This window comes from Sinohyriopsis cumingii, unplaced genomic scaffold, assembly GCF_028554795.1.
Source record: "Sinohyriopsis cumingii isolate HCF-2022 unplaced genomic scaffold, ASM2855479v2 utg001164l, whole genome shotgun sequence".
Taxonomy (NCBI): Eukaryota; Metazoa; Mollusca; class Bivalvia; order Unionida; family Unionidae; genus Sinohyriopsis; species Sinohyriopsis cumingii.
Window position 1 is genome coordinate 23816 of NW_028315966.1, and position 15707 is coordinate 39522.

General features: G+C 33.5%; 1 protein-coding gene across 3 annotated transcripts in view; it reads right to left on the reverse strand.

Moving 5' to 3' along the window:
• Nucleotides 1-357: 357 nt before the first annotated feature.
• Nucleotides 358-15707, reverse strand: part of LOC149772819 (uncharacterized) — a 33065-nt gene continuing 17715 nt past the window's right edge. Inside the window, exons 3-9 of one of the 3 annotated variants that reach the window (XM_089947238.1) lie at nt 14019-14330; nt 7744-8064; nt 5058-5429; nt 4370-4495; nt 3633-3648; nt 1918-2073; nt 358-848 (exon numbers count right to left, since the gene is read on the reverse strand). In XM_089947238.1, coding sequence (XP_089803364.1) covers nt 806-848; nt 1918-2073; nt 3633-3648; nt 4370-4495; nt 5058-5429; nt 7744-8064; nt 14019-14330 — 1346 coding nt within the window. In that variant the 3' untranslated portion in view covers nt 358-805. Of the gene's footprint in view, nt 849-1888; nt 2074-3632; nt 3649-4369; nt 4496-5057; nt 5430-7743; nt 8065-14018; nt 14331-15707 lie in introns of those variants that run through there. The other 2 variants (XR_016417585.1, XM_089947239.1) reach the window with 2 other exon arrangements.

Here is a 15707-nt window from a genome sequence, read left to right on the forward strand (position 1 = left end):
TACTCGTTTTAATAATAGCATTGGCTTGAATTTGCGATACAAACAAAAAAAAACACACGAGTATTAATATAAAGTTACCTAAAACATCATTGTATTTCTTCTTCGGTCTTATAAGCAGTTTTACTGCCAGGCTGCCCATTTAACCAGACTTGTTATCAGTATCGTATGTATATCTATATTGGGTCTTAACGTTTGTCCATGATTGCATATTTTACGTTAAGATAATTAGTAATTGTAAATAGGATGTGTTCATAGCAAGAGTTCAAGGTTAGTCTTGTTTACAGTTAGACCAGGATTTTCCTTTGGCAACGAGTCATAATCTTTACGTCGTAGGTCAGGTGAAGCATGTATACGCAAGGACATGGTAAATATATAATTAATTTTGTTGGTATGATTAGTCTGTGGAATCCATTTGTAATCAGAGCTTACATATATGTTCGTTTATGATTCGAAAAAAAATATTGATTCAAAACATTCATCTGAATTACTAAGTGTTCGTTGGCTTTAGATGAACACAGTTTGGAATGATGGTGAACTCATTCAAAGACATTTTTTATTACATTCGGAACATGTTTTACTTTTGGACTTGCGATAAGACATTTAGGATTATCTGGGATTTAGTTCTCAAAATTGTAAGTATCATTTGAATTTTCACGTGGTTTTGTAGGGAAATAAATTGTTCGTTGATGTTACTTAAACTGTTTGTTTCACTTTTTTGTTACTTAAACAAAAACCTAGAATCCTAACATACCTCTGCCAGATTGTTTAACAAGAACGAAACTTAGCATCAGTGCATATTAATGACTCAAACGATTTCATACATCTCTGGTTTATTCATGTGTCCAGATCTGAAATGTGAATAATATTTTAAACATTTTTATAAGAATGTTTTCGAAATGTTTCAATCAAGAATGCGAATGATGAAAGTTGAATAAAAATTAAGGTATTGTGAAGATTTCTTTGAATTAAAAACCTTTTTGCATTTTTCTTTAAATGTTAGGAAGGAAAGCTGACCAAACGGCAATATCCCATGAAATTCGCCTGAAGTCAGAGATTTGTGAAATATTTGTGAAATATGCGTCATAGTGATGTACATATTAGTTTTGATATAGTAGAAACATACACTGCATATATCAATAAACTATCAGAATGTCAACCGTCAGCATTATTTAAATAATTAAACAAATGTATTTGTTTTTAAGTGGGAAAAGAGAAAACAAGGCCGACTTTTGAAGTAATAGTGCGATCCTAGTCATAAGTGTTTTAATGAGATGTCATGAAAAATAGAAATTATGGCAAAACATATATAAACGATTAAGCAATTTCAAAAAATAAAGTCAAACGATGCAGTAGATAAATGCATATATAGAATAAAACATAAGATTAACCTAATGATAACGAAACGACTATCCTCTCAGGCCATTAATTACCGAAAGCTGCTATTGCATAATGAATTCAATATCTAAAGTCGGCTTTGTTAAAAATGACAGGTAACTGTAACCGGATTACTAGGAAAGGAGTATCATTCATGTATCGATTCAATAATGTTCACAATACGGACATGTGACGTTATTGGAGATAAGGCACAGGTCAAAAAACTTATTTAAAAGGAATATGCATCTCCTTGTTACAGTGCCTCATCGTAGTCTAATTACAGCAGATAACAGACCAACGCTACACGCAAGACGTAATTAGTAAGTAAACAGGGTAAGGTAAAAAAAAGTATCCGGCCAAGACGATTTTTGCAGAATTATGATGGTGCATACATCTCCAAAAGCTTTTCTTTTTTGCAGTTCAGCAATGATTACGAAACTATTCAGGAGACTGTATAGACGAAATATTTCAATGAAAAAGCCAAGACACAAACGCTATGAGGAGAATTACTGATATTAGTGTCTACATTTTCCTGTTACTTACCCTTTTGACAGTATGGCAGTGTACTGACTTTTGGGATATTCCATTCCAGTCTGATCCAACACTTCATATTGTCTGGTGGTATCTGTCTCTACCGTTCTGTTTATGCTGTCAACCAATGTGTTTATATAAAAAGGCTCGTTGCGATCACCGGAATTTCTGCGGAAATATAAATGTTCGCAAGTAATGGGGTTCTTATAGAAACGCGAAAATACATATTAGGGTTTTTTGACATACAGTGAAAAGAATTTATATAAACAACATATATGCAAAGCAATCAATTGCAGTATCAACTAAAATTTATATGTAATGCAAATAGTGACTTTTGCTTACCCAGCAATATTTCATTCGACCAACAACAATTAGAGATTCTTCGTATGTTTCTTTCACCTTTAACAATACCAATATACGGTTTCGTTACCAATAGGATGGGGCACCCTAATGATTTACCGGAGATAAAGTCCTTTTTCTGTCAAGAGCAGTTAAGACTGAGTATTTTGTGACGGAATATTTAGACACTGAGTATACGGACTAGGAAAGCTCGTGGAACGTATTTTTTCGTCGGCAATACAGCTGGCTAAGAATTATTTTAGCTGAAACCATTTCTTCTGATTTTATTCAGTGTGTTTGAATGAAATAGCTTGAAAATGTTGATGAAATTAAAATAATCATAGTTAAAATAATTTTGTTATCATTTTTTTGCACTTTATATTTGCTCTTATTTACTATACAAGTGAATTCTGACTGATGCATTCTTCACCAATATGTTCAATTATAACTGGACATCTTCTCCAGTGCCATTTTTCAAGATTATAACGAAGTATATATGCTTTAACCTTGTCTTTGGAACTTTTATCTTTTTGCCATATTACCAACGTTAGCAGCTATGTAATAAAATGTACTAGCAATAGTCTAGCCTATACCTTTTAGAAAACAAAGAAATGGATGCTGAAGAAGTTTATCATTTATACATTCGGCGACAAGTCCAGGAAACACGGAGTCTGAGTACTGCTTTGTGCAAAAAAACTTGAAAAGAGATATGGTGTTTGTTATATTTGTTATCACTTATGAAAATGATTATTACTTGTGCAGCGACATTCCCCGTGATATTGGTATAACTCAACCGTGACACACATGACGAGGCTTTCCGTTTCTAGCCCAAGAAAATCACTTTAATACAAGCAATCTCTCTTTTTATTAATACGTGAAATAATTGAAAAGCATCGAGAGCGATAACGCCAATTGAAGGTCTTATCCCTTTTTTACAATTTCACATCCTTGAATACAACTACATGTATCCCTTCTCTTATTCCGACCTCAATCATATAAATCTAAACTAAATTTCCAGTCCATAATCTTCTCAAAAACATTTCAAGGTAAGGAGTTTATAATAACTGACACAAGCATGTAATTTGGAAAAATATTTGAACGTTCATGAAGTGCAGTTATAGTATCTGGGTGTTCTGATAGATCTTCTATGTACCTCTCAATAGCAAATATAAATCGATGATATATAAAAATTCGTATTGCATATATTGAAATAAAACCGTTTCGAACACAACAATGAGCATTTCTTTAACACCATATCTTGTGAATGAAAGGCACTTTTCTGTGTGTAATAGATGGTTTGTTTTCTTTCAACCAACTAAAATAGATATAAATAGTAATGTATATTATTGCCGCTTCTATAACAGATTTTAACTAACCAATCTGCTTACCCACTTCCGTTTTGACCTGAAATTTAATATTCGGATCATTTATACGAAAGCATTACATGAATGAAGATCTTCTTTGCAGAAATTCTTGTATCTTGATAAAAGATAACAAAAGTCAGAAATTCTTGTATCTTGATAAAAGACAACAAAAGTCAGACATTTTTGTATCTTTATAAAAGACGACAAATCAGAAGTTCTTGTATCTTGATAAAAGACAACAAAAGTCAGAAATTCTTGTATCTTGTTAAAAGACAACAAACGTCAGAAATTCTTGTATCTTGATAACAGACAAAAAAAGTCAGAAATTCTTGTATCTTGATAAAGAACAACAAAAGTCAGAAATTCTTGTATCTTGATAAAAGGCAACAAAAGTCAGAAATTCTTGTATCTTGATAACAGACAACAAAAGTCATATTTTATACAATTGATAAAAGACATTTTCTCAATGCAGTTAAAAATGTGAGCGAATTGGTTTCATTTTTGTAAAATATGTCGAATCGTAAACATCAAAACTATTAAACAGAACATTTATATTATTACAACACTTACGCCTCATTTCATAATACATCGTAGAGAGTTCGATGTGTTTGCACAATTACGTGAGAATTTATTAATATAAACGTATTTTTCAAAACTATTCAGCATATTTTCAAAATTAAATGGAATGTTATTCTCCCAGTGGAATGCAATAGTGATTTACAGCATTTTAAATTGCTAATATTGAAAAGGAATCGATTTACCTTTCTTGCAAAGTCCACTTCTTCTGATAATAAGTAATGTACCGAATATAGATACTACTGATCCAGCTACCAGACATCCCACACATGCACCTATCAATGCCCCAGTACTATGGCCACCTGTTTGATCTGAAATCAAATTAGGAAAACAATGTTGATAGAAATTCAACACAAATTTATACCAAAATCAGAAAAAATTCTTCATAATGGAAAATGCTTGAGTGTAAAATATCTCGTGCAACGTCTCTAAAGATCAAGCAAAAGGTCCTTGGGATATTTTGTTATGGTCTAGTTTATGCAGGGAGTAAAATGATACGATTTTTTAGAAATGAGTCACAGTCGAATGTTAATAAAATAATTTGCTAATTTTTTTATATATTATGACACTTTGTGAGCAGCTTTTGTATCCGCGAGTGACGAAAAGGTTACCGATGGAAGGTATAACCCTGTCCTCCATTTAAATGAAATACAGCAAGCTTTCTATAAGGAAATGTTTCATATTTTTCTTTTTTGAACCAATCGTTTCTGTTTTCTCTCAGTCACGTATTATCCTCTTGAAAAATTATCATATGCATTGAAATTGTACAATTCTGAAACGTTACTGTGGTAAATAAGTTATCTTTTTAGTCACAAATTCGTTTCTTTAACAACATTCTTCTTGTACTTTTGATATGAAATGTTAATGTCGTACCCTTGTGTTCCATTGACACCGTACCTGGTGTCGTGTTAACTAGGTGTTCCACCGGGACTGCGAGTCTAATAATGAGTGGTTCGCTTTCTTTAGACATCAGCCCCTCTTCTTCAACCGTGCACGTTACAGATATACTGGCATTCACCACGAAGTGACAAGACTCACGACACAAAGAAAGAACCGGCCCCCTAATCGTAAAGCATGTATGTAGGTTGGTCCGATTGAGTCCATTAACCTTCCAGCTGTAAGAAAGAGGGTTTCTAGAAAAGACAGGCTGCGTTCTCGATTCTGAGGAGCAAATCAGTTCAAACAGACCTTGCTCGGTATTCAAACTCAAGCTTTGAGCAGATAATACTGGCTGTTCCGGATAGGCTAAAATAAAAGAAAGCCACTGAAATCTTTTCTATCTCTTAATGGAACAGGAGCATATGCTGAAATATACATAACTAGCTAACTGGAAGAGAACCCAGAAGCAAATATAGGTCTGGTGTGGACTTAAGGCCACTTCCCTTACCCCTGCATAAAAAAGAAAACAACGCAAGGACGCTCCTCAGTTACTGTATAATATTACAAAAACACGAAATACTTCTCAACTACTGTGAGAAAATAAAGATTGTTGTTGTTGCTATAGTGTTTAACGCCATTTTTCAGCACAAAATAGGCTATACATGGCGGTCAGTATGACTGGTTAAGGAAGAACCCTGGAAAAGCCCGGGAAGAACCACCGACCCACGAGAAGCTTTCTCACAAACCAACGTTAACCGAGCCTGAGACCTGAACCCACACAGACAGTGGAGAGATGGCAGTGATCAGGAACGGTGATCGCTTTAGACCACTCGGCCACTCAGAGCCCCAACAAATAAAGATAAAATACACTTGGTCGTTTGCATTACTAATACGTCAAAATTAAAATAAAAAAGAATGCATATACCATGCCTCCACCCCCAAACTACTACATAAGGTAACCCTTCTCCCTAAAAAGACCCCTAAAAACCTCATTAGGCAGTTTCTCAACTACTGCGTGAAAATAAAATAACCACATCAACCTACTTTACTAATGTACGAAACTAAAAATAAAACACAAGAGGACACTTTCCTTAATACAGTCAAACAGAAATAAATGCAAATAACAAAACCACTGTTCAGCTACTGAGACAAAAAAGACCATGTTTCTAGATCTTACTACCGGATAGCTTACCTTACTAGTCCATAGGAAAGAAAGAAAATACCACACCGCCTACCTTAATCCTAGCCCGCTATCATTACTACTGTGTGAAAATTTTAAAAAGCCACAATATCCAAGACCTTAATACGGAAACATATTCACTATTATTACACACAATATATAGAGAATTTAACACAGTATTTCTTTGCCTCTTCCATGTTTGAAATTATCCCAGGAAGATTTTGAAGACTTAAAAAGATATTTAAAAAGAAAAGCATGTGCTTGTGAATTAACCACATTCCATTTTAGAATTAACTTGGTCAAAAACGGTGAATGACAAAATTGGCACCATGAAACATTCAAGATCATCTGTACTCTTCAGTTGGTTCATTAGTTCAAACAATATAGCAGACTGGGTTGCTTAATTCAAGCAAGATACCGGATTGGGTTGCTTAGTTTAAACAAGATAGCGGATTGGGTTGCTCAATTCAAATAAGATAGCGGACTGGGTTGCTTAGTTCAAATAAGATAGCGGACTGGGTTGCTTAGTTTAAACAAGATAGCGGATTCGGTAGCTTAATTCAAATAAGATACCGGATTTGTTGCTTAGTTCAAACAAGTTAGCGGATTGGGGTGCTTAGTTTAAACAAGATAGCGGATTGGGTTGCTTAGTTCTAAGTCAAGGTAATATCCATGGTCATTAACTCTAAGAAGGGGACGGTGAATCCTGTCCCTAAGGGTGACTAGCACGAAATTAATAGGAAATAAAAATGTCTGCCGCCATGGATAGACAGACAAGACTGCTGGTGATATAAAAATCTACGTGCTTCCTTTTGTTTCATTTTCGACAGATGCAGTATAGGTGACCTTAAGATTCTTTTTTTTTCTTCACGCAGTAGCCTAATAGTATGCATGTGACTTTTTGTTAATGTGCTGTAGCTGAGAAGTGGCCTCTTTTTCGCTTTGGTGAATTTATGGAGCAGTTGAGAAATTATCTCTTTATTTTCACGCGATAGTTCTGAAGTGACCTCATTTGGGTTTCTTTCTGCTGTTTTGTGTATTTGCAAGCAGCAGTTATCTAGATAGGTCTTTATTATTTTCTGATTCTAATATGTCTTGACAGAAGAAAGAAAATCGAATATGTAACTGAAACAGTTCATTTAATTTATATAAATTTCATTCAAAGTAATGTACAAAAAATCCCTGACATGCAAATATTATTATTTTCGATTTGATTGTAATACATTTTATGACATAACTAATATTTTCTAATATGTTATCTTCATTTTCCTTGTTTGTTATTCTGGTTACCAAATCAGCATTTGTCGTATCACGTAAATTCCACTATTTTGTTTAGTGAATTGCCTTTCTACTGTACATCTTAATATTCTGATGCAAAACATTACAACAAACCCTCAGGTACAACTACGATACGCCTTTTGTAAAAAAAAAAACAGACAAAAAAGAACTGCTATAAACTAAAACTATATCACTAAAAAATGATTGAAGACAAATACATACCTCGGACCTGAATAATAAACGCAGCCTGACTAATAAACCTGTGATACAAAAGATAGTAGACTCCAGCATCGGAAAGTTTCATCTCCAAGAAAGTAAAATTAAGAAAGGGATAAGTATTATTTTCAGTAAACGCGATCCTTCCTCTGTATGCGTCATTTACTTGGATATTATCAAACTCTAGAATCAAAACATCTGTTCCATCTATCCTCCGTAGAATGGAAAAGTCGTCAGGGAAAGGGTCCAAGTATAGAGACAGGTAACAGTCTCTATTTGCAATACAATTAAATGTTACATCGGGCGTTGTTCTAAGGAATGGGTACCCTGTAAAATGAAATGGTATTACAGTAGGTCAGTATACTAAGTTGACATTTATAGGAAGCTTGAGAGCTTTGTCTAGTATTTTTACAGTAAAAACGGAGTTGGAGAAATATTTTGAATGCACATACTTCACTCGTGCCTAAATATGATTTAATGAGAGTAGTGTTTCAATATGAGTTTTAGATCCTTCCAGAAGTGTGTATAACATTTTAAATATCATGCGAGCATTGCAATGTGAAAATTTGGCTATAAACAAAGAATGGACGAAAACTGAATATATACCAATAGAAGACGTCACTTTCTTTGATCATCGGATGTATTAACAATGCTTTAACAATGCGTATGTTCTATAAATTGATTACGTAACAAATTTTTCGTTTTATCCACGCCCATTGATGTTGTTGTTTTTGTTGTTGTTGTGGGGTTTAACGCCATTTTTCAGCACACGATAGGCTATACATGGCGGCCAGTATTAATGGTGGAGGAAGAACACGGGAAAACCCCGGGAACAACCACCGACCCACGAGAAGCTACTGGCAAGCTTTCTCACATACCCACAATGGCTGAATCCGAGCCTCGATCCAGCGCAGACAGAGGTGAGATGGCAATGATCCATAACAGAGAGCGCTTTATCCACTCCCACTGAAGTATAAACCATATTACACCTTCGTATATACGCATGTTCTAGTTGTGCCATGTTCGTTTGTCAAGTGTTTGTGCATTAGTTCAAGTGTGCATGTTAACGACACTTAGAATTCCCCTGTATATCCTATAAAACACGGACTTTGAATTTTAGAGAGGATATACAAAGTTTATTTTGTTCATTTATTCTCATGTTCGTTACTTCGGTTGTGAATCAGTCATTTTTTCAGACAATTAGAATTCTCTATTCAAACTTTATATCATGATGCTTGCGCAGTATACTAGTCTCGTAGGAACAAACTCGTACTTGGACATGACAACACAAACTGGTACATAGATAGGACAACAAAAGAACAAAACAAAATCCAAAATTTCAACCGCGCTAGCCAGTATGTCAACCCACGCGTACAACAAAAATTAAACTCATAAATTCCAGAGCACTACGAAAACACCATAGCCTGAATTACACTGTTACGACGACAACACTAAAATCATAAGATCACAAATATTCACTAGCGTAGTCAAATTATTACTAGTAAAAAAATATTGCATAACGTACATGTCTTCGTAATTTGTTTATGTAGGCGTAAAGCAGTGGAATTTAGAACCAAAGATAATCATATAAAATGACTTAGAGATTCATTTACAAGAAATATCAGAGTACGGTGCAAACAATTAGGATTATATTATTATATGACTTTCCCAATAACATTTAACCATATTAAACGATAATCAATAGAAAATCATCAAGCCTGTTTTGTGAAAGCACAATTAGATTTATAGTCATGTTTATGAATAGGCCATTCGAGATGGTGAATGAACAAGTTGGATTCAGAATTGATTTACCACAGGACTAAACCAATTAACAAAAGGAACATAGGTAAAATAGATAGCGTCAATACTCCAAACATAGGTCTTCCCAAGCCATCAAAATATACGTTTCATACATACTGTCATGGATTTGATAGCTGCCTCATACACATATAGGTCAATAATAATAAAGACAATTAATTTGGTATAATCACAAGTGTTATGACAATAATTTAACCATCTAACATATTCAGATTTGAATAACTGAAATAGGGAAAGAACATCTTCACGTGTTAACTGTATTTCGATTTGCGGTCTTAATATATAAGATAGATATCATTAAGATGGAATAAAGTATTTCCTCATAAATAAACAGTGAAGTCATTTTATGACCCTTGTAAAATATTCCCTGATTTTACAATACCTCAGAATAATTATCCGAACAGAAAAGACTGATGCAATTCATACCATATTATACATGTATGTATTATTACGACTATATGGTTTTCAGCAAAGTAGCAGAAAGTCTTACAGTGTGTTGGAACGGTCAAAGTCACTCTTTATACACCTAGTTGCCGACAGTATTAGATGGGTATGATCAGACAATGTAAATATTAGCCTATTATGATACTGACAGCACTTGAGAGGCATACGTGAAGGTTCCGTTACTTGTAGATAAACATCTTGAATACTGCATATTAGCTACAGAGAAGTTTATTCCAGATGAAAATCATTTATTGGAGTTACAGAAGAGATAAATACATTACTGCAGAGGCAAAAAAACCAATAATACCAAAACTGTTTTGACATTGAAACGGACAGAGAAATATGCTATTCGCAACAGGAATTAAAGGTCTTTACATGCAGTTATGTTTAACATTGAAAAAAGAAATGTTTGTCTTGTCTGAAAACGTTAACAGGACTGATAACGTATGAAAGATCCCATGTAAAAGAATGATAGGTGTAAACAATATAGTGCAAAATTCAACATTTATATAGATTGTTTTACCTAATCACAAATAAACTGTTTGGAAATAAATTTACCCATGACCTGAAATAAAGAGACGCGTAAAATCCAATATTGTAGTAATGTTTATAAATAACGACAAGAGTTTTATAGATGGAAAATTACGTACATCATCAGATTCGAAATGAAAATACCTTGCATTGAAAAAAGTTTGCTTTCCTTTGTCTTTTTCACCTTACCTAGAATCTATTTAGTGCATTATTGTGATGAAATTGCTTTAATTAATATAGTTTAAATTGGCACTAAATAAAAGTGAAATGTCTCTTTGTAGTCTTTTGTATAATCATCCATATAAGTTTCGTTGAAATGTCAACTCTTTTGTAAGTGTTATGTTTATCTATCTTGTGCATTTTGCTTCGTTCATGATTGTTGATGGTAAACAAATCATTACATAGCTAACATTTGTCCATGATTGTGGGTTGTACATAAAGAAAATATTAATAAATATGCGTACATGACCTTTTGACCTTAGAAAGTTATAGAAGTGAGATTGATTACGAATTTGATGGGACAATGACATGCATCCTTTTCATCTACTTGTGTCTTAGGGTATTACATAAGGTCTTTGTCATCCAAGTCATTCAGTCCTAATTTTATATCCGTCTTTGTGGACATTTCGTTGTGTTCAGATATAATGTTTTAAACGAACCGTATGTTCCATCAACTCAGCGAGTAGGGACATAAAAACTGGACGTTTAACGTTAGTTGTTCAAGTATTTAGTTACCGCACATTGTTTAATGAACCATCATTCATTCATATAATTGAGTTCTAAACTCTGTTGTTGTTGAACTCTACAGTTGTTCTATATTATCCGTCCATTATTTTCGTTGTCTTTTATTGCTTTTTCATCTCTATCTAAATCATTTATTCAAACTATATATAACCTCCTCAAATGCAAGACTGTTAGCTATTACATTTTCGATATGCCTTGTTGCTATAGTAATTTTAATAATTATTTGGCAGTAAATAATAAATGCATGCATTTCAAATATGTTTCTGTATTGAAAAATAATATTTTATACTGCCCTCAGATTTTATATAACTGTAGCAGGATAGGCCTGAATGGATGCTTGTATCAATGACAATACAACACAATATGATGAAAGGTGGAAGTTAATTATATATATATATATATACGCTCTAAACATACGTCTCATTCAAATACTTTATCCAAACATTCTCAAATAGGAAAACAATAAAGATTATTAATATATTCAAATCTATGACGATAACATTCGTATAATCTCACGTAATGATTATAAGATTCAAATAATCTTATGTGATCTCATGTAATGAGATTCAAATAATCTCATGGAATGTAAATACGATTCAAATAATCTCCTGTGATGAAAGTGAGATTCGCATAATCTCATGTAATTTCATCTAATGAAAGTGAGATTCAAATAATCGCATGAATGAAAATAAGATTAAAATCAAATAATCTCATGTAATCAAAATGACCCAATTGTACTAAATTGAAACAACAATTAATTGAAACAAACATGACTCGGTCATTTGTATAGCAGTATGATTCATAAATATTTGTATTAAAAAACTTGCAAATGTGTCCACTGACAAACCACATAGTTCTCCCGAATTCTTGGGTTGGCCCACACTTGTATCGGTCGCACACACCCTTCATGGATTCACCATGGGCACAAGTTTACAAATTAGCAGTTTCGTCTTTGTATGGCCTTGATGGTTACATCATCTTCCATGGCCATATAGACACAAGCGGCCAGACAAACAGCCTAATATACCCTCACACATATACGCACCGACAGCACACAGTCCTCCTTAATTGGGTTGGCCCACTTGCATTGGCCACGCCCACCCTTCATGGAACCACCATGCTCACAAACATACGTATAGACTTAGACAGTGGTCATAACAGGTACGGAATTAAAATATATAGATACATGCTACTAAATTAAACCCCTAATAGCAATTTGCAACAATTCAAAAGTTCACAACGTTTTAAATCTGTGTAGTAGTAGAGGCATCATTTCACGATACAACATTAAAAACTGAATATACTTTACATCTAAAATGAAATACAAATAACACTTACCCCTATGGCTGGAGAATAAAAATGGTGAACGTTCAGTCGTTGACAAGATCTAAAGACCAGTGTGTCAGTTAAAAAAAACAACCTTGTCTTAAATCTACAGGAGAGTGAGTATTGATAAGGGTAGAATACCCGTGCATATCGTGCTTTTAGTGTCTTATACCGCAAATGATCTACGACGAGATACATGCTAGTTCAGTTGCTTAGAAAACAAGCATCCACCCTAGATAACATTGTACGCAGGTATGACGAAAATGATCAAATCGTTATAAGGCGAAACCTGTTATTTCTTGCCTTATTTTGTGACAATAACATCCTGACAGAGCGGATATTTGTCCGATTTAAAAGATGAATGTTATAACATATTTCTGTGTTATGTATATTTTCTTCGTTATAATTAGAAGAAAAGGATTATTTTAAACGACTAAGAGAAGAGTAAGCAATATGTTGGTTGTTTACGTCTAATCCTATATTTTCTATTCTCAATAGAAGTTTTGATAAATTTTGGATAACCATAACTTTGTATTTGAATGGCATCATGCAGAGAAATATCTATTGTTTGTAACTTAAATCCAGGAAATGTTGATGGTGCATAGCTAATCTATAAGTGGTGGATTTCCTGCACAGCAGCAATCGGACGGTTTTGTCTTGCCTAAGTAAGAAAAATAAATTGCGGTGTGAATTAACAAGCCGTTTCAACCTATCTCGGCTGATTCAATTGTGGGAAATCGAAACCGCCTAGAACCTTATTCATTCATTTTATTTGCATTTTTTTAATATATTAGGAACACATCTGACAAGTCTGTGGCGCTTTTGAATTAGTTTGTTTCAAACCTTACATGTAGAATTATCTCTATAAGGCACTAACAACGTTCAGTTTTATTTGTATATAAACCTACTGTATGAAGGACAATGGCATCAACTTCCATCGGGATACTACAGCTCTTACGTTTATTAAAATTGCTAAAAGCAGCAAAATTAATGCACAAAACCTTCTCTTGAATATATATATATATATATATATATATATATATATATATATATATATATATATATATATATATATATATATATATATATATTGTCTTACAAATGAATGTTTTTATAATGATATTTCTTATCTACTAACCCCAATATAAAGATTATATTGTTAAAAGAATAAACTTAGAATGAATAATTAGAAATAAAATAGATCCTTACTTACACAGCAAATCTAAGACTTTACTTTGATTGTTCTATGCAAAGAGATTCTACTCCGATTTTTTATATTCTGTGTACTGAGAATTACACTATTATATCTTAAACCACTGAATTGTATTTTGTAGATTCTATTTTCGTGTTACACATACACCAGCATTGTTGCGATATTTAACTTATAATGTGGAAATATGTATGCACACATAACTTACTGATAAAATACTCGAAAGTAACTGTATCATAGGATTTTCCATCACTGCAGTTCCACGTTCCCAGATCAGATGACGCATATCCCGTTATGTTTACACTAAGCAGGATGGACGTTTTTGATTCTGTACAGGAAATACTGAGTCTGCTATCGTTGGACTTTATGATACACCCAGTGGTCATGGTAACCTTCTCTGTGTTACCTTGGTGAATTTTGATTAAACTTCTTTCTTCGGGGTCGCTCACTCTACAGTCCATACCAAGTTCCCTATAGGTTGCAATTTTATTGTAATCAAAGAATACAGATGATGAAGTGGCTGGAAAAAAAAGCGTTTTATTGAATTCATAGTAGTTCAATGTAAAATACTTTATTATATGCTCATTTCTTTCTCCGTTAACTTTTTCAGTGTCAGAATCGTTCAGTATTTTACGATATTGCACACCCTCATATTGCATTCACGTGCATACAGGAACTACTTTCTACTGTAAATAAACAATGGACGCAGACGCCAGTACTTTTGATTTGTAATCAAATCATGTGCACTCGAGTAGTAGGCGCTTTACCGTTTGGTTGATTAAATTTGTTTCTGAATGAAGTAAAGCAAATGTTTCGTGGACTGCGACATACAAGCTGCTTTGGCACATTCCGCGTTAACGTTTTTGATACAACGTTTGGGACTAGCTATACAATAGACGCTAGAAAGGGTCCTTACAAATAACCTGCAAGTGACAAGGCATAAACTGTGTTCTTTAGCTGGTAATAAGAATCTCAAAAATATACTTACAGTTTTACATCCTAAATTTCCTCAGAATGTACTTAGTTCTGCAAATCCGAATTACATGAGCGATGTCATAGGTTCTCAATCTTGACTACACATTTCGAAATCGTACTGTAATTTCAAATATAAGTGCAATTACATCCTCCTTGCTGCACTCAAAATGAAATAAGCATTAAATTCTATAGCGTCTTTTTGATAATCGTAATTGAAGGACTTCATATTTTTCCCACATTAGGATTTCAAGCATTCAATGATAGAAACAGAAACACATTTGCAGATATCAACACGCTTCTCCCTTGCTTCTTCAATCCAATGTATTTCATGTGGAATTGTCACATATAAATCCAGTCCATAATCACGAATTTTGTAGAATCGACAAAAATACCAAAATCTATTCATTCCAGATCTAATGGAAAACTTGTTACAATGCGCATTCATTCACAATATGACTCTAAATTTCAATTCTAAGTGGACAAAAACGCCACTTTCTTTCGAAACTTATGTCTAGCGCGCGACGAAGTTCAAATTTATCTGAGCGGAGTTATGTGCGCATTAATAATGGCGTTGTTGTGTAATGATGAATCTGCGCTTGTATATTTAGTTTGGAATACGGCATACATTCATTTACTTTGTTTCTTGTAGTGTATTTTGTTTAAATAATTAAGCTTTAGTTAGAGTAAGAAAATGAGCATATAATAAAAAGGTTTCTGCATTTGTATGAGAAAATATTAACTCGTCTTGTCGAATGGATATACTTCACTCCCAAGGTCGTGCAGTATTACAGCCGAAAAATTCAATCATTTTGTCCCATACAAACGCAGTAACCTATAAATATTTACCAACTTTAGCAAATAACGGAAACATTGTGGTTTACTTTGAACATCAGACTCTCCGTCAGTGACTCATCTTGTTAAT